A 24,705-nucleotide genomic window follows, 5' to 3' on the forward strand; every position below is an offset into this window, starting at 1 on the left:
CTCTTTAAAGCATTGCGGAAATACAAAGAAAATACTATTATTTAATTATTGTACATTTTATGTGATTACTTTGCTGGATTCTATTGTGCCACATCATTTCCCATTTTCCAGATCTATAAAGAGCTTGCGCCTGTTTCAAATACTGCTCTATGTCTAGACGTCTGAATGTTGGCAGCCTGTGAGCAAAATCAACACTGAATTTGGAGGAAATAACATGAGCTTATCACACTGACTAGCTCTGTCTGATAGCGACACGTCTTTGCTGTTATCTTTGCATCACGTTCCATTCAGAAAATAATTGTTAGTGTTCACAATTGTTAGTTAGATAACAAATCCAGACTCCAGCGGCACACACAAAAAAGGAAAAATAAAACGAAAATGTTACAATTATTTTTATTTAAAAGAAACTTCTGGAGAAGAACACAGGGTTATGTTGTGAGGAACTGCTTCTTCCCATGAGAATAAGAGCCATCATCTCTTGCAGATCCACAAACCAGAATTTTGGACCCATTAATATTATTGTGTATTATTTAAATAATGACTACATGTGCACTTTAATACACAGAGTTATCAGTTTATCACATCGAGTAACCGGTTTGGAACTGTGAACGGTAATGGCTACATACGCTGCTTTGCGGGTAGCCACTTTATTTCAGATTCACTGATTTTAAATTATCTTTGTGCACATCTATGGCTCCATTTTAAATGCAGACAAAATATGAGTGAGAAAGTTCCAGGATGCTTATCAGAGTTGTTTCAGGAGCCATACACATATCCCAAGAACTACCAATCAATTATATATTTTATGACCACTGGCCTACATGTGTAACAAATCTTTTGTTCACAAAAGCACACAAAGACTGATCAGACACAGCTCAAGGCTCATTGCTTTTGACCAACCATTGTTATTGACCAACGAAAACTTAAATTATTTATTAAGTAACACTTTTATTCATACAAAACAACAGAATATATAAAGAAAAGGTCACTCTCATGCCTGGGAGTTGCACTATTGCTCAAAATTGCATTAGCTGAGGAAATGGCATGTTTAGAATAAAAAAAAATAGAATAAAATAAAGCAAACTTGAGTGTTTCACACGACCATACACTCCCTTTGTCCTGTTCTGGCTTCATAAACTATGCTGTAAAACAAACTAAAATACAGAACGACTAAAAGTGTCCTCCCCTATACCTGGGCTAAAAGCTACAAACATAAATAACAAAAGCACATTTGTTTGGCTTTTACATTACACAGCTTCAAGAGTCCATCCAGTGTCCACTTTTCCTTTTTTTGATTCTGAAGATGAGAACAAAACAACGATAACAACATCGATAACAGTAAAGAGAAACGACAGCTTGCTGTAGAGAGAGGAGTGAAAACAGAGGGGATGAAAACTCCTGTTTGTGTGTTTGTGTGTGTGTGTGTGTGTGTGTGTGTGTGTGTGTGTGTGTGTGTGTGTGTGTTTGGTTGGTTGTTCCTCCATCAGAGCTCATTGGAAGCTTGCTTGCCCTCGTTGAAAAGGCGTGTAATATGTCTGTGCGAGGTCCCTCCTGCGGGGGGTGCTGTGTGCTGCTGGATGGGTGTGAGGAGCAGAGGTGAGTACTGGCGGTCCGTGGCAGGCAGACAGAGGGGGGTCTTTAGTCTGTAAAGTCTCTCTCCTCACTGCAGGAAGGAACAGCTAGGTTGGGAAAGCCAGGAAGTTCATCTCGGACCACGGTCAGGTCACCACCACACACTCTCTCTCTTTTTGTGCACACACTCCTGACGTCTCTGTGCCCACAAACACGCGCACAATCAGCCAGACCCAGACACCCCTGCTGGTTTTTAGGTGGTTCGTTCCTCGCCATCAGCCTCCTGCTTGGTCCTGCGCAGGTTGCTCTTCATCTTGACAAACTCGGGGGTGTTCTCCTGTTCCTCCTCATTTTTCTGTTGCTCCAGCTCCAGCTGCAGGAACACAGAGATTGGCAAACTTAGATAAACAAATTATAGCAACATCTATAAACTGCATCTAGTTTCAGCTTGTAAACCCAGAGTCATTAACTTGAATCTTGATCAGATACAGTAACAATGTGCGCACGCCTAAGGGCCAGTGTGGCAGTTTATATCCACTCTTTTAATCATTTACCTGCTCTAGCTTCTGTTGTCTTTTCATGAGCTCTATCTCCAGGTCACTCCTCTTCTTGTGCGCCTCCTGCTCCTCCTTCTGAGCCTTGAGAACTTGCTCCCTCTTTCTCTTCTCCAGAACCTTCTGGAGCTCAGGTTTGTTCTGAGGAGCCAGACCCCTGTGCAGAAACAATCAGTGAAACGGCATGTTACTGATGAGCAACTCTGCAGACAACCCGTGCTGATGACACCGCAGAGCCCCACTCAGAGGCAGATTCACATCGATGCATAACAGATGATGACCATGACCTCGTTCTGCTTTGACGTGCAGATCTGTATTAGATGTTCTGGATTAAACATGTAAGTCTTATTTCAGGAAAATTCTGATTCTGAGCCAATCACAGATTACTCCACATTTACCAATCTGTGTATACGATGGCTGCCGGCATCGGAACAGAGGGATGAACCCATGGGCCCTTTTCCCTTTTCTTTCCCTTTTCGAGGTACCAACAATCTTTAAAAATCCCCAACATGTCAACCCATATTTTAAACTATATAACATATTCCTCACATGGAAGCTGGCTGGGGGTGATGAGTTATTCGGAAAACAGAACAATTGTTACACAACTGCCTGTGCGTGAGCAGTAAAATTTAAAGAGAGAACAGGAACATCTTAGAGAAGTGTGAGTGTGTCTTGAGAAAATAGCAAAAATACCAAATGTTATGTAATGCTCCAAACTCCTCCAAATTACCAGAGAGAGGGGTGGGGGCTGAGGATGAGGCTTGAGAGTAGGGGTGCTTAGGACAGAGGGCAACAGAGATGAGTTAGAGCGAGCTCGGAAAGGCGAAACCCAATAACCAGCAAAGCCTGCGAAGGATTAAGGAGGCAAAACAAAGTGCTGCAAAAAAATCAAGAGCAGTAAGAGGACAGAGGCTATATCTGTTGGTGAGAAATACAATCTCACGCCCTCAGAAATTCAATTAAAAACCATATAACCATGTTAGTTAACTCTCCTCAAGGTTACTGATCTTCCTTTCACCGTGAAAGCGTGACTCTGCACAGGCTGCGTCGGTTCTTCACAGAAAACACAGCGTGCCTACCTGAATGCACTCAAGCAACAACAATGCCTGAATTAAATGCGCTATTAAGTCTTGACGATTACATAACTGAGCCCACGTTGTTCAAAGAAGGAGTAGGACTTAATTTACGAGGCACTACTTTATCTACCGTCTCTGCTGCAGTTCAATGCTCTGGCTGATAGTGAGGGTCTTATGAAAGCACTTTACAGGCTGAAGCAGAGCAGAGGGAGAAGACGCGATCGGGTCGGGCTGTTTTGTTGCACCTCACGCAGAAAGGCAGGGGGGTCAGGGTCACTGAAAGCAGTGTGACAGGCCATAAAGATGCTTGCGCCGCTGTCCTTTGACTGTAGGTGACATTTACATAATCACTGGCCCTCCTATCTGCGACCCCTCCCATGAGCGCAAGCCCTCTAGCAGGCTGGGAGGAATGCGTGTTCAAAAGTCCCACACGTCAATACTTCCATCTGCTCAAATGCTTCACCAGTCTTGGTGGCTGAATTTCTGAAATTCCTCCGCAGATGTGTGTGTGTGTGTGTGTGTGTGTGTGTAGGAGGGGTCACCACAGCGAAGGTAGCAAAGGCAGAGAAAGGCCCTCAGCTAGAGACTGTTTTGTAATCTTGATTACATAACACTTTTTTTTTCTCATCGTGCAGCCATCCATCCATCCATGCATCCATCCAACATCCCCTCCCCTCTCTCATCAGCGTGACTAATCCACTCGGCAGGACAGCTTTCAATACTTTCAGTACAGGATACAGAGCCCAACGAAAACAAAGTTCATCCCCCCAAAACCCTCTAGATCCATCTCACAGACTCCTACTGATACTCCGTCTAGACTAGACGACTAGAAACAAATATTCTGCAGCATTTGGAGAGGAAGAATGTTTTTTCCCTCCTAATATTTTTATTAAATTTCTTCCATGGCCCACCCTGGCCTCTTCTCCCCATCATTCGTTAATGTCCTGCCTCCATCACTACAATAGCACCTCACTGTTTGACCTGTTTCAGACGGAGCATGGCTGCTGTGATGTAACAGCTGTCAACAGCATGTGTGTTTATATAGCTATTTATAGCTCAGGCACAAAGCTGCAGTCAAAAGCATCAAAAGCATGATCATTGGCCCCAGTACACATGTGTACTCTCTCTCTCTCACACACACAACACACACACATTAAAACTGATGCACGAGCGCTCATGCAGATTGCATGAAATCCTGCGTTGCATGATCTCGTATTAATATCAGCCACGCCGGGTTTATCCTGTCCAGAGTATCTGTGTGACCTTCACATAACCAATTTTTGACACACTAATGCACTTGAGGTTTTATATAATCACTCCTATGAAAGTTTTATGTGCTGAGCTTTACATAATACTGCTGCTGGAGGGTGAAGGGACCAGTGAAGTCAACTTCAGTGACACGCTGCAGAAGCGTCAGCACAGCATGGATACTATCAGACCAATTACAAGACAGTGGCAGGGGAACTCATCCCCCATTAGTTAGAGGCTGAGCTAAACGAGCCTGGATCTGGGCACTGTGTTTCCTTGTCTAACCTGTTCTGGACAATGGCACACCTGATATTGCTGCCATAAACAAACAAAGAGACGATGATAATCCAGAAACCACTGAACAGCAACAGAGTTTTACCACTCAATAAATGGATAAAGTATTATCTGTCCAATTATGTGCTGCACATAAAGAAATATTACTAAGTGCTTTTTATTGTCCGAGTCATAGTCTGGGATTTTATTTGTTCAGCACTGACCTGGTTTTGTTTCTGTGCCATGAACCATGACAAAGCTTTGTGTTGCTACTTGTAAAATAAGAATTTCTGGGCGTGCTTATCAGGAAACACATGAGACATAAAGAGGCAGAGGGTGCATTTTTCCATCTCCTGACCTCTTCTGGTTCATGAGCAGCTCTCGGTGCAGGTCCTGGTGGTTACGGGAGTTCTTGACCGGGTTGATCAGCTTCTTGGGTTTGATGAGCTCATCACAGTCTCCCTCCAGATAGTCGGGCTCCGCCATGACACTCCTCCCCGGTGACAGCGACAGACCAGGGTCACACGGATCTGAATAGACAGGAACACATGAAATTTAACCATCACTGACACAGTAGGTTCAGGTGCAGCAGCGCAGTGGTGACAGGAATCTTTACATTCATGCGGCAAAGGCAAATGTTTTTTAGGGGTCTATTACTTCTCTGAAATGACTCCTTTCACACTCTGATCAGAGAATCTGCCTGCTCCCCTGGCATAAGCTCAGAGGTTTTGAAGAGTCTCCATAGTGATGGAGGGACTCTGTGCTGGAATTACATAATTGTTCCACCCTGAGTGAAGAGGAACATTTCATACTCCTATCAGGAGCCATATGGACAATAAAGAAGAGATGAATCAGGAATCAGGAAAGCTCTTTCAATATCTGTCATGCAAATAGTTATGGAAATATTTCAAAAGTTTCTAATAACATTACAAACTCAAAGGCTCAGTCCAGTGTTTTCCATTTCCTCACAAACCAATCTGATTGCTATTCATGACCCCCAAACGTGGACACAATGCCTTTGGCCATTTCACTTAATTAGCTGAAAACTAAATATATTTTGTATTTCACAAATATTCTATATAATTTTACATTGCTAAAAATTAAACCAGTTCATGTATGGAAATCTACCTGCTGACCACTGTATCAGACTATGTCTTGGAGCACGGTAAAGCTGAGAAACGACTGGGCTACAGAAAGCTTGACCTCATGCTGATCACAGGGCACATACAACAACACCAAAGTGAATAACTTTTATGGCAGCTGACTGTTCCTGAGCTTGCTTTGCTCAGAGAAAACATCCTCACTGGCATGAGACTGATGGCTCACATGCCCCATTTAAAACAATGAAAGATCAGGATTTCTAAATGAACAAGTCGACAGAGAAAATCTACAATCTAACCGACTGAGAACTGAATAGTGTTTGAATAAATTCATGCTCATTCCCTTTTAATATTTAATACACATAAGGCTTAAACAGTAAAGCACTTCATGTCCGTCTACTGTTTAAACGAAAATGCACAGAATTCAGTTTTGGCTTAACTCACCCTGAAGATGAGGAAAGACGGGGTATCTGAACATTGTCGTCATGTCTGCTATTCTGATTCGGATGATATCCGAGGAAAGCTGTTCAAAGAACTCGCTGTCCTGTTTATCAGCGCAGAGCCTCACACAGGAGAGGTGCTTCGGTCTGAACAGCTGTCTGCTACTGAGCTGGCTGAATTTCAAAGTCTGTTTTATAGCAACGCTCACACACATTCTCTCTCTCTCTCTCTCTCTCTCTCTCTCTCTCTCTCTCTCTCTCTCTCTCTCTCTCTGTGTTCTCCCTCCCTCACCTACTCCCCTCCCACTCACTTTCAATTTACATCTCTGGGCAAAGAACATATTTCTGATTAATACATTTTCATACTTCTTATCTCATGGAACTTCATGGTATTGTAGCTAGAATTGCCAACAAAAAGTCTGCCTTAAAATAAACTGGCATAAAAGTACACTACAAAATAGCTGAGTCTGTTTAGTTGGATATTAGATAACAGAGTCACATGCACTTCGTCTCCCACAGTCTGAGGAATGACTCAGATTTATAAGCGATCATGTTCTCAGATGCATTGTGAGTGAGTCTCTCCCGTCTGCGCCTGATTAGAAGAGACTCACAGACTGAAAACACACTGATGTGTCGCAATGTGATTGGGCCAATTATAGTCATCTTTTGTACCAAAGATGCATTGTACTGCACGTGCAGCGTGTCCTCAGAATCAAAACATGCACGCAGAGGATCGCTGTAATGAGTTCAAGACACCACTAGAGGTCGATATTCTTGCATCCCTGAGAGGAAATCATGTCAGTTACATAACAAAGAAGCCTAGGATAAACATGGTTTGTGGCTGCACGCTGCAGAACAAAGAGAAATACCACATAATAGATACGCTTGATGCATGTCGTGGAATAATGTTGACGGATGGAAAACCTGCTTTTTCCACTTGGTTGCGATTAATAGTGGTGGGTAATCTCTTCCATAATCTCAGATTAGTAACCTTTTAAAAATTGTTTACAAACTCATGTGACCAACACAAATCTTACAATCTATGTGCAATAAATGTATGTTAGTTACACAAGTTTAGGGTCAAGTTTGGAATAGAAAATATTCCCAAAAAGCGATTTTACTAATTTAGTTATCAAGTATTTGCATCTACATAGTACATCACTGGCTAATGTTTTTAGGAACATACTGGTTGCAATACACTTTGAGACACAGCCAGGACATGATGTATGTGCATGTGAGATGGCAAAGGTGGGCAGAACAGCTTGTGGCTGCAATCAGGGGCTGTGTGTGAGCACACACATGCTGTGTACATCAAAGGCGGTTTCTGTTAATGCTGGTAGCGGGGCGTAGGGGAACTAACAGACTGGCAGTGTTGTCAAAAGTGTCCGTTAGCTTAACACATCTGCTCCTACTTCCTCTGTGCCCCCAGGGAGAGGGGAAGTGACATAGGGAGTTCAAAAGGAACCTCAAATTGGAGGCCTGCTTAAATTCGGCCTTATCACTGGTAGTTTGGCATGTTGTATTTAACGTCGCTTCTGGTTTCACTTAAAGCTATATAGATAACATGTTTCACTATCGGTTAACAAAAACAATTCCCCTCAGGGATCAATAAAGTATATCGGATTCTGATTCTAAAGTGCAGCATCTAAAGAGTACAGGAGATAACCAAGTTAACATGTTCCACTGTCAGTCAGTGCATGTCTTACTGTGTGTGGGTTTCAGAACAAAGTAAAACTGTAAGAAACTGCCACAAACACGGTACAGAGCATTGAATGCAACACAACCGGATCACAAAAATGTGGAAGCAACCCTCCAAGCACATCAGCGTGCGGATCACAGTAGACCGTTTTCGGGACAACACTTCCTGCCGTTCCAGGAATCCCATTAAAACGGTTTGTTTATTGGTTTTGGAAACACACCCTTGCAGCACAGACCACAGGCACACACAGACAGATAATGAGCCTCCAAAAGACCTGGATCTCTAAAATGTCCAGGAGAAAGGACGCAGCATTTAGACGATTCACAACGTCCGAGGGTTCGGGATAAAATGACAAAATGATGGAAAAGAAATTTTGAGAAGTGGGTCAGAGGAGAGTGTAGGATCGGAAAAACAGGAGTTAGCTGAAGACAGCTTTCCTCTGTTTACTTCACTCATCATCATGACCTGAGTATGACTCTGATCTCATACACTGTGAAGTATCACATTTTTGAATTGGCTGCAGGAAACATCTGATTGATCATCTAAGAAAAATACCAAAAGAAAGGTCGAAAGTTAAATCCACGTAGAGGCTGAAACTCGACACGAAGGTTTCATATCATGTTCACATACTTTTCACTGTACAAACATGAAAAGAAAACCAGCTTTTTTTTTAGTTGAAAAACAGGAACTGATTGAAGGTTCGATAAGCACGTTCACATTAGTGACGGTGTGTGCGCATGCGTGTGTGTAAGTGTACTCCACAGTGGCAGGTTGCATTAGAGCTGATAGAGTGACTTATCTTGGAAGGATAGAGTGCCTGCACTGTGCCAAGCGATTGCGTCACCGTGGCCAGCTCTGCTATACGGGCTAACACGCACAAAGACTTGCATTCATAACACAGACTCATTTCTCAATTTCCCCCTCAACTGTCATCTTCTCCAAGTTGCCATGGAGACCGGCCATCACCCGCACTTCGTTTAGTGACGCAGCACAAAACACAGGAAGGAGCTGCTGTCAACTCATAGCGACACCTGAGGGCTGCAAATGGGCATCACTGAGGAGGCTTTGAACAGCCAAAATAAGCACTTTAAAAACAGCGGCTTTTTAGAACATCGATGAATCAAATGACGTGATGTGAAAGGTGTTGCTCTTCGTGACATGCACACAGAGAATAATCACCTTCAGCAGAAAAGCTCTTGACAAATCAACTGTATGAACGTGCTGGCAGACATTGTTAGCTTCTAGCTGCTAAACACTGCAGAGCCAGATAGTTTTCTTAGTTTTGGAGACAGAAAACAGAGCTGAAAGAGGGTAAATACTGGACTTCCATGTGCAAGGTGACCAAGTGTAAACCCACCATAACATCACTTATTGGTTTTGGAGCCTCGAGTTTGGCATCACAGTCGTCGTCATCTTGTTTTTTGGAGCCTGAAGTGACTATATTTGGATGACGGGGTGAAGCTGGGGAGGATATGCATTGCTACACCTCTATTCTGATTGGTTCTGACTGGTAGCACCTTATCAGTCACAACATAGCCACGCCCTAAAGCATACCCTGCTTTATCATCTATTCTTAATCTATTCTACTCTTAATAGGACTATAGTTTACAAAATGAACATTACACTGTATTGAAGACTTAACACTAGCTATTGAGACCATAAACTCATCCAGAAATGGATTACTGAGGTAATAGATCAAGTGAGAAATAGAGTCATTTTATCATAAGCTTACAATTAGACCTGCTGGTCGGTAGAAGAAATAAGGATTTAAGGCACTTCAACTTTGGCTTAACTTTTCAGACCCTGAAGCTGATTATTTGGATATTCTGTGCAGATTACAAGAAACACAACTCCAAATGAATGCTTATGCTGCTCTGAGTCGGCCTGATGTGTAAATGAGCAACTGCATGGTAACATATCAACTTAAAAAGTGATGTTATTGTTGGCTTCACAGCTGCTTCACGCTTACTACAGGCTCAAATACTCTGCACAAATGAATATGTATATATCTAGAAAAAACATCTTTGTGTGACAAGCCTTCTTCTTCATCTAACCCAACAGAGAAAAGCGCAGATGGGCAGAAACACTAATGATGAGGGATGGAGAGGGGAACCTAAATTGGCCATTATGAGTGCTTCTCTTTCGTTTCACTGCCAAGCAAGCAAACAATACTGTGAATGCCACAGGAAAAGACAGCTATAAAAAGTGGATCATGACTGACATGGAAGACAAAACGAGATGGTTTAGCTTTCGTGAATCAAGAGTGGCCTTCCTCCTGCTGCAGCCTCAACAGACAGAGAAAATGAAGGCGAGGAGAGCAGCTGGTGGCCTGCTTCACCATCTGACCTTCCTGTCCTCCTCCAGGATGCAGGCGCAAACAGAGCAGACCATCCAGTGCTCTGCGCAGGGTGGGGTCGGGCTGTCGACGGTCAGTGGTTGCGAACACATGGCTGACCACACCCACTCCAGCATCAGCGAGCCAGGAATCGTTTTCAACAGCATCCCGCACAGCGGCAGGCGGGGGTCAGGTTTACAAAAAAAGGACTGATCAGCATGTCAGCATCTGGTCTGACATGTGCTGATCATAGACACATGAAAAGCAGAGCCTAGATCAGTTCATTTTTTCTCTCATTGGTGGCTGTTATTGGTTAAAAAGAGGCTGAGAAGAGAGGAGACGGCAATTATTTTTGCCTTTGTATATTTTTGTGATATTAGCTGCAGCTTTGGAGAGCTAACACACCAAATGAATGAATGAGTAAAATTTCATGAAAAACTGAAGACGAATATCTCATGTTGCATTTCCTTGAAACTTAAATTCACTGTCTTGTTTCATATAGTTCCTCTTGTTCAGTCTCCATTTATCTTTTCTTTTTGGCCAGATCCCATCTATTCCACTCACAGATGGGAGGTCCACCCCTCAGGGGAAATTGCGTCATCAATACCCCTAAAGCAACCCCCACACCCCGTTCTTTCTCTCTCTCTCTCTTTCTCTCTCTCACAGACACACACACATCCTTTCCCCCCTTGCTGTGTGTTACAAGGACAGATCCGACTCTCCTAGCCTTTCGGTTAATGAAGCGGCCATTCAGCCATAAATAGGGGAGGCCCTAATTAAAACACACAGATAGATGAGCTTTTAACTGGCAGCTGCGGGGTGGAGGGGGAGCAGGGGTGTGTGTGTGTATGTGTGAGGGAGAAAGTGAGATGGAAAGTGAATGAGATACAGAGAGTTGGGGGATCTTGTCGTAACAATGAGCTCATTTCCCAGACAGGCCCTGTGCACGTACGTACGTACATGCTCATTTACAAGCCCCCCCTAGACGCCACATAAATCATGGTGGGCATCGCAGTGACGTACATGTCCGCATTATTTCCAGAGCACAGAATCAAACAATAGAAACACACATCATCCTGTCACTCGCAACTACAAACACATAAGAAGTCAGCTTCAATTCAAAAAAAGGACCAGCCCACATTCCCACAGTATTTGTTTTAGTGTCGTACAGTGCAGGCCTGTGTAGGCAAAATAGTGTGTGAGTGCAAATGACACTCCCCAACTGTCCTGCCAGTGCATGCCAAAGTAGAAGGCAGCCAATAAGATAAGACAAAACAAGAACACCGTGAACTAGCCACGAGCACAAACACCTTTCTGCCTGTCCACAATGCAAGCACAAAGTTTGACTCTTGCTACTTTTGAGTAAAAAGCCAAAATTTATAGTCACTGCCAGTCTCCAGAAGATGACTGCGTGAGCGTCGACTGAAGATGTGGTCTTTATTCAAGTATAGCCAGACAACACATACAGCTAACATTCCTAACATTTGGCTAAAGAGGACTGAATTATGAGATGATCTGAGGGAGAAACAACGAAAGACCGTGAGAGGAAAACGGTTCCTCAAAAGTATGCTTGGGAATTTGGGGGTTGAGATCTGTTTCGTATTTCCTGCCTTGGAGTGGGGGTCTGATGCAGAGGAGAAAGAGGAGCAGGGGAACTCTGGGGCCCCATCGTGGACTGACATCCGAAAAGCATCCATCCTGCTCCCACAACACGATGATGTCACTGGGGAGATGCTGGGGTATGGGAATTTACAATCAGGGGTTTAGGGCTCATAAAGCACAGATGCACACACACACACACACACACACACACACACACACACACACACACACACACACACACACACACACACACACACACAGTGAAAAGATAATGTAACACATAGTGCATCATGTGAGGGAGGAATGAGCGTGTGTGTGTGTGTGTGTGTGTGTGTGTGTGTGTGTGTGTTTGAAATCCCTGATGTCATTAAGGGAGTACTCGCTCTACGGACTGTCATGATGAAAAGTAAACACCCAAACTCATTAGCAGCCAGGAGTAATAGCTCATACAAAAACATCTGAATTACTGTGACTCCTAACGGCCTTCTCTTCTCCTCGTGGTGACTGCAGGCATTCAAGGGCCTTCAGCTCTTCAGGTATCAGGACATTAAACAGCAACCGACTTCGAGGAAGTTTGAAATGGAGGTTTAAATTATCGTGTCACACAAAGGCCTTTGTTGTACCCCTGGCACTGTAATTTTGGATAACAAGCAGACACAGAGGAACCTTGACAATTCTACTTCTCAAGTCTATGATCTGCAGAAGGAAGTTCTTGTTCTCCATTTGAAAAGGTTACAAACAAAACAGCACATTCATCACGTAGGCAATGATTTCATGTATGATGTTAACGTGACTCTGGGGTCTGATTTGAATCACTGTTGTGACCCGGGCCTGAAAACAGCCACCTTCTTGCTGCAGCTCTTCAAGTCTGAGTTACTTTCCATCCCTCTTTGCGTCTTGCATCTCTTGGATAACCACAGTCAGTGGCTGCATTTGGTCTTGTCTGATTATAATGTGGGTTCGACTGCTTCCATATCTGGCTTTTAAGAGCTGATTGCAATTTGAGAAGTTTCCAGATCGGTCAGCTGACATGCTCCAACTGCTGTCTTTAAAATGACAAGAATAACCAACACCTTTCACTGTTAACACAAGTGCAAGTCGTTCACCTTAAGCTGCGATCTCTCCCTTTGAATATAAACATGCCTGTATTGACAGTTTTTTGTTCAGCACTGACCGAAGTTATTGAATGCGGTGGCACTCCTGCACAGCCCTGTTGCCACACATTGTGAGCCCTGGGCTGAGGCAGATTACAGAATGAATGGGATGGATTGAAAAGGCACAGACACCACTTTGAGTCACACTGTAGGAATGTGATGAACCTGCAAAGTGATTATTGCTTTGGACACACAGCAGCATGCACATGTAGGGGCGCACACACACATCGCCACAGACCTATATCCCCTATACTGATGATCTCTGAGTGACAGAAACACTTGGATGCATGCTATGTGCACTTTTAAGAAGGTTCAAATCAAAGTGCTTACTCGCACCAAATCCTGAACACATGTCCTGAGTAATTGGTGGGGGGTACAGTTTGGGGTCACACCTGTCAGTCAAATACAAAAGGCTGATCTATACTCTCTCACAGCTGACACTGACACATGGTCCTGTATGTATATGTATAGATCTGAAGAGAACAGGTGGACTGGGCCAGATGAACAACACATGCACAGAATCCAGACTGTTTTTCCATATAGACACACCCTAAGAAGACAAATTATAGACAGAGCACATGCATGTTTCATGTGGCTCCTCCTCGCCGAGCTGTAAACATGCGCTCATGTACTGCACATTCCTCACACACATCATCCTTTTAAATGCAGGTCCAATGTCTGTCTCCTTAGCGGTGTAAAAGCCATATAGTTAAAAAGCCACAGCCGCTCTGTCTGGCTCAGCAGTGTGAAGTGGCATTCAGTCATAAAGGAAGAGCCTTTGTTATGGCTCAGCTGTCTGTTCCAGTTCCAGATTCAAAGCTTTGTGCTTTACTGCTGCTCTTTCCTCATGGAGTAGAGTCACGCCCCTCCTCCTCGTCTACTGGCTGAGCCCAGCTGGGAGCTCGATTCTCATTGGCTGGGGGGCACACCGGGGAGGATTTGGGAGGTTCTCCTTTGTTTACATGCTTGCAGAGAAAACCCCACAAACAACTGTTACCTTGGGCAACCACGCAATCTTCAGTTAACCAGACAGACAGAGAGACGGGCGTGCAAGCCGACCGTGCATGCGCACACACATATAATGAGGTAACCAGGTGTTCAAAAACATGCCAAATGAAGCGTCTTTGTTCAATCTGATTCCATGCTTTATGCCTGCCGTGACACAAAATATAGATATGTACATGTATATTTTTAGTTGGGCAGTCAGCAATCATGTGGTTTCATTGTCTGATGAAACTTTCCAAAGCATGCATGGGTATATACTCTGTAAGGCCTGTTAGCTTCAGGCAGTAGCAGACAGAAGTGGCTCTGTTCCTCTGTGGGAGAATGTTCCTGTTTGTGTTTGTAATAAGACAGGATCATATGTCTTGATACTGACTTACAAAGAGCTTAATCCAATTCATGCAGCTCAGACTCCCAATGACTCTATACTTCAACCTAACAAGCTACAAAGCATCTGGAGTCTGTGTGCATGTATCAGCCTTTCTCCTATGAAAGTGGTCAGCACAGTAATGGTGCTTTATTGTGATTGAAGCTCCAGCACAACAACAGGAAGATCAATGGGATTCTTTGAGAAGTTGAGTTCCTGTAGGAGTGTCGGCTCTAGTCTTTTGTATGCATTTATCTTATCTCTCTTTTATGAGCAAGTCAACATCAAGCCCTGAGCCTGGTCAGAGTCAAGTCTCTACATATCTGACTCATACACACACACACACACACACACACACACACACACACACACACACACACACACACACACACACACACACACACACCCCAACCAGCTCTCTATCAGGAAACCCAATACCTTAATTGTGACATCATAACCTAAAACCATGGCAACAAAACTACAGCGCCGTGTAAACAGATCCTTTGTACTGTTGTAGGGTTCTGTGATTGCATCACTTGTGTTTGCACAAACCATGCTCATACAGAGCTGCAGTGCCGAGTGAAATGTGCTTCTAGCATCGGATATTGAAAAAAGGTCGAATGCCAATAGTTGGTATCAAATGCTTTGTCATATGTTTATGGTCCCCTTTCAGGAAGCTGTTTATCTGAGGTGACATGGTAATATATCTTGTATCACGATCAATTTAGGTAGTAGGTGACTTCCTCGAAGTCTCCTGGCTCAAAAAATATACGGCATTTGCTTTTTCCTTAAATGTTATTGTTTCATAGAAGTTGACTTGTTCCTCATGATTTTAGAGGAAGTGCAGCAAAAATTGTGATGTTTCACATGATAATGACATGAAGCATACTTTCAATTGTAAAGTTTGAGGAACAGTAACTAAAATAAGTGAAATCCAAAAGTTTGTTGCACAAATTTCCATTCTATTATGTAACCCAGGATACTGTTTAGCCGAGGCGGCGCACCACCCGGATTTTACACATCTTGTGCCGTGATCAGCTTAGTGAGTAGATGATGGCTTTAACAATAGACACACAGCAAATGTGTTCAATTTAAGGTAACACCCAGCCCCACGCTCTAAATTTTGAATCATGGAAAAGAGGACAAAACACCAGCCAAATCAAAGCCTCCCTGCAGGCTGGAACTGGACAGAGTGGAGACGTGTTTGGTGAAACCATGAAGACTCCACTCTCAGCCCAGAGGCCCTCTGAAACCTCACTCTTTGTTTACATGGCTCATTACAGGGTGAAAGACTCCAACATTTGCTACAAGGTAGTCTTTCACTATCGGTGAACAACATGTTTGTTAAGAGCCAGTAGCAGAGCCGGATCGTGAAACGCAGACACGGGAACACCGTGTCTGGTGCGGTGTGCGGTGCCTCAGGATCAGTGCGTTCTGCTGACTAATGAAGATTCTGTGCCCACAGACAGACCAGCAGGACTGTGGGAGATAATACTGTCAACACACATGTGGTTGCCAGTTATCCCTCCTGGACACACACCCATTCCTGCCCCAAATACCTTGATTTTCTTGAGGTCAGCATAAGTCCTTGACATAGACTCAGATTCTGTAATGATACATCTCAGAAATGCAACAGAACCACTAATGGACACGTGCCATTATAGCATGGAAACTCACTTCATTCACATATTTAAATTCTTTTGAGTGCAGTAATAATGGAGCAGAGAGCATTCAGGTTGTAACACCCACCACACGCACACACACACATACACACGCACACACAGACAGTGACAGCATCAGCCCTTACGGGAAGCAGAAGGCAGCAAGGGAGACAGAGTAAGAGAAACAGGAGAGAGGAGGGAAGGAGGGGGTTCAAAGATCAGAAAACAGATGTAAATCGTTTAGCAAACTCCTCTCCAAATGACTAACACATGTGCGAGAAACTTTCCCCTCCTTGCACACACACACAAGCACCCACACTCACACACTGCACCTAAACAGTACAACATACTCAACCATCCCACCTGCTTTTGTCACTTCTCCTCTCACCAGAACACAACTCCTGAACCAGAGTTAAACTCCGTCACAGGTTGAAGCTGCTCAGTTGTGTTTGCCTGGTTGCCATTCAGCCTCCACCCAGCAAACACACACTCAACCCTCTGGCCCGAGCTGGGTTCGACCCTGTTTGTTTAACGTCTTGTTAAAGTTTGACAGCAATGCTCTGAGCCTCCGTGAAAAAGAAACGGCATAAGTTTGAGACTCACAGCCCTGTTGCCAAATAAAAGAAAATAAAAGAACACACACCTCTTCACATGACAGTTGCACTGTGTGCCTGATGACAGCGCAGGCCTGTGTCAGCTCTGACTGAAGCCATGTGTGTGTTGACACAGAGGGCAGCAGTCATTGCTGAGCTATTACACACACTCTTACTCACACATGATGATTTCAGGAACAGCTCATCTATAAAAAAGTGCCCCTTAAATGCTGTTTGCCACACAGCTGAACCTCATTTCAACAATAAAGATGACTTTAGTTGTAGGCTATGGTGACAAATACAGCAAAAAGCAGAGTCAGTCTTGTGTTGTACAGACTTTAAAGACATCTGAGGATAAAAAAAAGAAAAAAGAAAAAAGATTTGGGACTAAATGAATAACCTTGACTTGTCTTAAAAACAGAGTGGGTCTACATTTTTGAAGAACTGTGTACAGATATTGCCAACTGTACGACCACATGTGAGGCATAACATCTTCTCTGAATGCCACAGACACACTGGGAATAACAAACCTTTTTTCCTTTTCCTCTACTATTCTTCTCACAAAGTACAAAGTAGCAGCTGTTTGAGTACTATCAGTCCAAAGTAACTGTAGTCTGTACGAGCTGTACAACGTGTTTGTTCCTCACTGTCCCGTCTGCTTCAGTCATGCGCTACAACAAAAGGAGACAATGAAACAAGAGTTTGCATTTTGCAATCTCATTCTCTCTCTCCTCGGTCTTTTCTTTTTCCGCCTTACTTTCCAGTTTTCACTCCCAAACCCGCTGCTTTTGCCGACGGGAGCAGACGGACAGTTAACCCGCGCCGCTTTTGTTGGTGAAACAAGCTCGCGAAAAACGCACGAGCTCCAGACACACATACACACACACGCGCGCGCACACATACACACCTACCTCAGAGTCGAGCCCGACGCGACTTCTCCAACTGAAGTTGTTTAATATTTAAAAATGACAAAGTGGTTCAGGCCACATCGGTGCCTCTCCGGATCACTTCTTGGGCTTGAGGTGTGTCCGCGCGACTCTGTCTCAGTAAAGTGTTGGTTAGCCCTCGCGCACACATATGCGCTCAGTCAGGACCCATAGAAAATGTAAATGTAAGATGGGTGGGAGGGCTGGAGTGACGTCACACAGGGACTCCTCCTCCTCCTCTGTCTTCATCTGCCGGATGAGCGGGGACTCCGCGAGGTTAGGGCGGGGCGTGGAAGGGGCGCGCGCGCACCCGCAAACACACGCGCACACTAATGAGCGCTGGATTTTACAGTTTCTTCAGTACTTAGCGAAAAAATATATTTTTCTTTAAACAAACTTGCGTGTTCTCTTCAAAATGTATTAGTGCACTAATTGTGCTTCATATAATTCTATTTTTTCCTCATTATTTCCAGTGCTATTTAAATACAATTTCTCTGTGACACGCAGAAAAATGCTGGTCTTCATGTGAAAAGTGTTTTGTTTTTCACCCCCGAGCATACTTTCTACCTTTTCTTTCCCTTAAAACAGCATCAATATTTTAATGTTAACAATGGATCACACGTGGAATGTGAGAGTACTCTCTCCCAGCTGCCGTTGTCCTTAGGTCTTAAGGACTTTCAGCTCATTGTTTTGGTTTTTACAGACCACAGCTTTCCTGTTTACATTTGCTCTCTTTGCCCTTGTGGCCCTAGTGTCCAGCTGCTGTCAGTCAAAAAGCTCTGATAAACCCACTGTACTCCCAGCACCAAGCATCAGGCAAAGTTAACAACTAGCCAGTGAAGCATTTAGCAGCTGAAGAACAGATATGTCCTTTTGGAGATGATGAGACCAAAACAGAGCTGGAAGGAGCATGAATAGAGCGCTGCAGGTGTGAGTCCTAAAACCCCAAAATGAGCTAGTGTTGCACTGGTTCTTTTGTCTTGAAGTCAATGGGTTTTTATGAATAGGTTTTTGATTAGGTGCCTGAAATAATGTCTAAATGTGTAAATATGCTAAACGTTTGTTTTTCACAGAACTTATGAAGAGAATGAAAGAATCTTCTTGGCTTTTTGTTGAAGGAAGCAGAGCGATATTCCAGATGAACTGTGCATTATTTTATACACATTTATCCAACATATCCAACAACATGCCTGACAATTAAGTTTGGCATCTCTGCTATTTCTATATGTATGTTGTGTGGGTTTGAACAATGTTTGTCTGCACAGAATTTGGAATTACTTGTGACTTTAGTGTCCCTCAAATATTGATGTTTTGTGTCCTTTAAGAACTTCTGTGTGAAGTTTTCATCATTCCCTCTGGTCGATCTTTTTATCATTCATCACTCTGATTACAATAGATCAGTCTGCTGTTTGTTATTGTCACTGACTGAATATCCTGAGCATTCCTTGTGATAAAGAGTAATCAGCTTACTGATGAAGGGTCAGTGGATCTGCTTATCCACCATCCTTCTGTTAAGTCGGCTCACTGAAACCCCTAGTTTCAGGGCCCCTCTAACTTCACAGGGCATATGTTCTTCTGACTATATCTCATTGATTTGATTGCTGCACAACAGCCAGAGCAGGCTTACTGGAAATGACCAAAAGAACAGAAAACAGCCCAAGGGTCGTATTTGAAATCTAAACATGTGGGAAATGGGGGCGTCAGAGAAGTAAAGCATTCCTAAGGACCTTCTCATAATTTAGGAGAGGGGTGACTCAAAGTGTTGAGTTAAACAATAGGATGAGTCACGAGAGGGGTCGCCTCTGACAGAGAGGACACTCCCTCCAGAGACCACCACGCTCAGAGCTCCCACCATGCAGGAAACAGATGTGTACACAGTGTAAAGTCGAAGCTGTATGAGAAATCAAATGTCAGAGAAACAGCTATTGCGCAAGTTGTACAAGCCATTCTCACCAGACTATTTCATGTGTCTTATTCACTTTATTCACCAAGAAGACAGATACTCTCATGTCTGTATGCCAAATATGTAACTAGAGCCAGCAGTCAGTTAGCTTAGCTTAGCATAAAGACTGGGAACAGGTAGAAACAGCTGGCCTTGTTCTGTCCAAAGGTGACAAAAACTGCCTACCTCTAAAGTTCGCTAATTAGCTTGCCACATCTTGTTTTTTCAATTCTTACAAAATGTGTAAAAACATCTATTTTGTCATTTTAAGAGGGATTATGTTTTTGACTATTTCTAGGCTGGAATCAATTGCTAGGCAACCACTGGCAACACCAGGAAGTTAATGTTAGGAAACAGTCCTGTTTATCCATGAGAGTGGCATTGGTCTGCCATTACCTCATCTGCTTGTGATAGACAGGCTTGTCAGACTAAAATAAACACTTTTACTGCTATTTCAACTCAAATCAAATTATATTTAAAACCTGAGTTGCTATAAGAAGAAAGCACTTCCTCACTGTCAGGACATCGGGCACAATTCGGCACAGATGTGGCATCTGTCAGTGGTTTCCGCCTCAGGTGGTTTCAGAGAACCAGTTTCGTAGTTCTTCTTCAAAACCACAACTGAGATGAAGAGTTTCAGTGGGACGGTTACGTTGCAGAGAAACGCCCAGTGGTTTGGAAAAGTGAAAGCCCCTTTTTACTGCTCCAGAAAAGACCCAAAACTCCACATAAACCCGCTGTGCTCTTTACGCCGATCACTGACAGTTTCTGTTTTTCATTTCCACAGTGTAATGACAGCTCAGTGTGACTGACCTGTGTGGACTGAATATATCCTTTACTGTAAATAAAGGTTGACTGGGTGATGCAGGCAGGTTTGAACACTGAAGGTCATGTTGTTGCCTCTTCCTGTATGTAGATGGGGTTTTGTTGGGGTGGGGGTTTCCTCACTCACTGTCACTGCCTGAAACTGGACAGCTTTACTGCCTCCTCCTCTCTGTCTCACACTGCTAGTATCTGAAGACTATAGGAAAGATGTTTCTCTTATCGCTCCAGGGCTTCCCACAGTTTGTGTGTGTGCACGTGTGTATGTAGGTTTGCATGTGGGGCCCCTTGTTTTTTCTTTGTCAGTCCTCCAAGGGCCTCCGCTTTAAACAGGATGTGGCAGTTATCTGAAAACCATGGTGACGCATAGGTCTTCCTGTAAGTGAAGGCAGGTCTTAAAACTGATAATAATTTGAGGATTATTCTTTTCTGGGCAAGAGTATCCTACTCATGAGATGTATACTCAAGCACAAAGTCCAATTCTCGTGCTCATTTTTTGTGCACGTTTGTAGAGTGACGGTGAAGTAAACTGGCACAAAATGTGACTTGAAAAGCACAACAACATAGTAATTTATTCACTGCTGTTGTGGAGAATGTAAAGCTATACTTAACATCACAGCAGCACAGGAAAAGAGTAGATGGTAAATAATTGCATGTAATTGTAGTGTACATATCACCACCCCCCCGCGTGTGTGACCTAGTTCTGAATGTCTGGGGGTTTACACCAGCGGTACACCGATCATATGCTGAGGCAGTGTGTGATCAAGAGCCCTCGGTTAAACTTCTTGTTGAAATTGTCAGGCTTTCTCTTTTAACATCAGGCCACCATTTTCCTCTCTTTCTCACTCGTCCCAAACAGACTTAATGCATTCTTTCCACTCTGCTTTCTCCCTCATGTCTGACCCAGGAACAGTTTAGGGCATACAGTAAACCTCACTGCACTGGTGGAGAAACCACAAGATAAAACTCTGTGCTGAAGTAATATCCCACATTTATGACACGTTTTGGAAGAAATTGTCAATTTGGTCACTGTAAGCAACTTTGTGACTTGTGTATTTCTGTGCACGCACACGTGTGCCCATTACAAAAAGGGTGTGTGGAAGCATTTTGTGCAGCTTTAATAATGCGGGGTGATTTTTTAATAAAATCTGGGCGACACTCCTCACTGTCAGCTTGTCTGTCTCTGAGATGTGCTCACCAGTTCTTAGGGTAACATAATGCATTCAGCTTTTCCCTGTGAGTGTTCAGCCAAAGTTCAGCTAATTCAATCACTGGTGGATGACTCACACCGCAGTGTCCCTTTCTGCACAGACGCACACTCACGACACGCACACACTCAGGCACAGAAGCACACACATACATCCAAACACATGCAGCGTGGTGCCTGGCTGGATGAGGTTTATGAGGTCAGTGCTGCGTTAGCCTCTCAGTGTTCCCACCTTCATAACCCTCTCAAACTCTCCCTTTCTCTGCTTTTTATTGGCTGATGCACTGTCATGCTTTGATTCACTATTTTCTTGCCTATATTCCCTATCTAGGTGTGTCTTTAATACCAACCCAGTGTTTCCCTTGTCATAAATATGTAGCAGAGAGATGTAAAATGCAATCTGGAGCAACAATAATTCATATGACAAATAAATCTCTTTTTCAGGGCTGCCTCTGTGATCCGTTCTAGGTTACTTAATCAGAGCTGACATTTGAAAGGTTTTCATCTCTAGTTTCATTCTTACTTATCTTTCATTTGATTTTTCCCCCTCTTGTCTGTTATCACGCATCCCAACCATCCCTAAAAGGTGACCACAAATTTAATTCTAATTCGTATGAAAAATTATGCACTCAAGTGTAGCAGATGAGAAAATGACATGCTGCATGCCATTTCCTGCATTTGCATGCTCGCGTGTGTGCGTCCGTGTTTGCATGTGTTTGAATGTCATTCATGTGAGCACATGCAAAAAAAAGAGATCCAGATACAGTAATTTAACTGCAGCCCTTGGATGGTGTCGCTGAGGCTGTTATTACTGGTCAAGCCACCCAGATTTATTGAGCTTTACCATACAGAGCCTTTCCACTTAGCCTAATGACTGCCAACAGGAATGAGAGCAGATGGCTCTGTTACAGTACAGTGAGGCTGAAATATCCACAGAGTTGGACAAAAGTGCCCACAACTTACCATGTCTATTTTATGACACAGACCACAGACACGGTAAATTTATGTGTGCCTGGATGTAAATCTCTGCTGGACTAGAAATGATACACCACACTTATTCAAACTATTAGGAACCTTTTTTTTTTTTTTTTGGATTCACAAATGGAGTAATTCATTACTCCCTGTTCAAATACAGGCATAAAAGGAAGTTTTTATACCTAGGCATGTGCACACATACAGTACAAACACAGTTAAATCAAATGGCGGACAAATGCCAACAGGTCATGCGGATCCTTGAATGGCATTCATACTTGTTAATCATAAACTGTGTGGAAACAAAGAAGGCCCAAAGAACTGAGGTGGAATATGGGAGGTGAGGTGGCCTGGGTAAACACCCACAGGAGAGACAGACAACACAATAGAGAAGCATGTATCAGTCCCTCCCTCTGTCCATCCACTTGTCTGTCTGTCTGTCTGCATGTTTGTGTGAATAAGCTGAATAAGCAGGATTTCCAACACAGAGAGCAGGAAGGCCCTTCCAACGACACGCACACACCGTGACCACAGGAAATCAAGGTCAGTGTGACAATTGTGTGCATGTGTGTGTGTGTGTGTGTGTGTGTGTGTGTGTGTGTGTGTGTGTGTCAGAGACGGAGAGAGAGACAGAGGAGGTTCTGTACTTACAGTACCCCCTGGTGCATCATAATCTCTCCCACAAAAACAGTGTGCTTGTGTTGTTGAAGTGTCTCTCATTGGAATGAAGAGAGCTCAGTTGTCAGGCTTACACTGCTCTTTGTGTTGGTGTAACAACTCGTAGAGAACCACATGTACTGTAACAGATGTTCTCTTGTTTTCTTTTTGAGTGTGTGTGCATGTGCTTGTGACACAGGGGCATAGTTAAAGATGTTAATCCTTTAAAAGCATCGAAACTGGGCTGGTCAAGCACTAATGTCAGTGTTTGGTATACATTATTATATTATATATTATTATTATTATTACATTATATATTCTATTCTGCCTGTTGTTCCAAAGGAGTGCCTCCTTTCAGTACCTTAAACACTTGTGATATATATACCTCATGAAAAGCATGGGATGTTGCATACAATACATTTCATGTTTGTAAAACTTCAAAAATTTGAATTGTGTTGCCAGATTCACTCATATTGCAGTTTTTGAGGCTGTAGTTTGTAGTCTTTTGTGCTGGACTGCATTATATGGTGAGATGGATTTATCTCCCAACCCCCGCCCCCAAAATCCATTCTTTGTAATGTTATCAGATGGGGTTCGAAAACAAAAGATGGAGAGATTGACTGCAGATGGGGCAGCCTTGGTTTGTGCATACCAAGGCTTTGTTACACACCCTCTCCTGGAGGCCTGCGGGCACACACAACTACACCCAAACTCACACATCCATTTTGGCTACACATGTTGACACAAACAATCACATTATTAATCAGCCACTCAACTCCATCCATTTACCCATTTATAGTCCTCCACCCCTCCCAGTGCTTTGCCCCAAGACTCATTGCCAAGGTAACCGCCAGCACTCAGCTCCTCACAGACATCCCCACAAGGTGAGTGAACACACACAAAGACACACATGCACACACACAAAGAAACACACACACAGAATGTCCGTCCTTTCCTCTGGATCATATTTACTACAGTCAAAGATAAATCTCCCTAACAACTGTGTGAACCTGATCCTTCCCTTACGCACAAGTACGTTCCTCTCCACATAAAAATCAAAGTTCTCCAGCCAGAACTTTGTTTCCATTTACCAAATGTGGGCCCAACAGCTCCAGCGTGGAGGGGCTGGAGAGGGAGGAGGGAGTGGAGATAAAGAGGAGGAAGCTCGTGTTGTTTTCCGTACCTGATAACCCTCCATCCTCTGTCTCCCTACCGTTCGACCTGTCAGACGCCGTTTCCTGGAATTCTGATTCCTGAGGGGAGCGTGTGGGAGGGGAATGCAAAGACAGGGATACTGTCAGTCACTGTAAGGTCATCACTGAGGAACAAACACATTAATCCAAAGGGGATTACCAGTCACACACCGAGAAGTGCATTCCTCCATGAGGCTGAATAAGGTAGAATTATGGGACAATAAAGGCCAAGATCTTAGTACGATGTGTAATTTCAGAGAGAAAAACACAATGAAACCACATTTGGAAGAATAGCCATGTTTGGTAATAC

General features: G+C 43.6%; 1 protein-coding gene across 2 annotated transcripts; it reads right to left on the bottom strand.

The window, feature by feature from the left end:
- Positions 1-374: 374 nt before the first annotated feature.
- On the bottom strand, positions 375-17,783 carry fam107b (family with sequence similarity 107 member B). Of its 2 annotated transcripts, none has more exons than XM_070972159.1 (4): positions 17,588-17,783; positions 5,082-5,253; positions 2,127-2,283; positions 375-1,945 (listed from the first exon to the last, which is right to left on the bottom strand). In XM_070972159.1, exons 2-4 carry the CDS (start codon positions 5,207-5,209, stop codon positions 1,826-1,828), a joined length of 405 nt encoding a protein of 134 aa, XP_070828260.1. In that variant the 5' UTR covers positions 5,210-5,253; positions 17,588-17,783; the 3' UTR covers positions 375-1,825. The 2 variants fall into 2 exon arrangements, with proteins under 2 accessions (XP_070828260.1, XP_070828259.1); XM_070972158.1 differs by lacking the exon at positions 17,588-17,783 and adding an exon at positions 6,268-6,524.
- Between the last annotated feature and the right edge of the window lie 6,922 nt (positions 17,784-24,705).

The sequence above is a fragment of the Chaetodon trifascialis genome, chromosome 10, assembly GCF_039877785.1.
Source record: "Chaetodon trifascialis isolate fChaTrf1 chromosome 10, fChaTrf1.hap1, whole genome shotgun sequence".
In the NCBI taxonomy this organism is placed as follows: Eukaryota; Metazoa; Chordata; class Actinopteri; order Chaetodontiformes; family Chaetodontidae; genus Chaetodon; species Chaetodon trifascialis.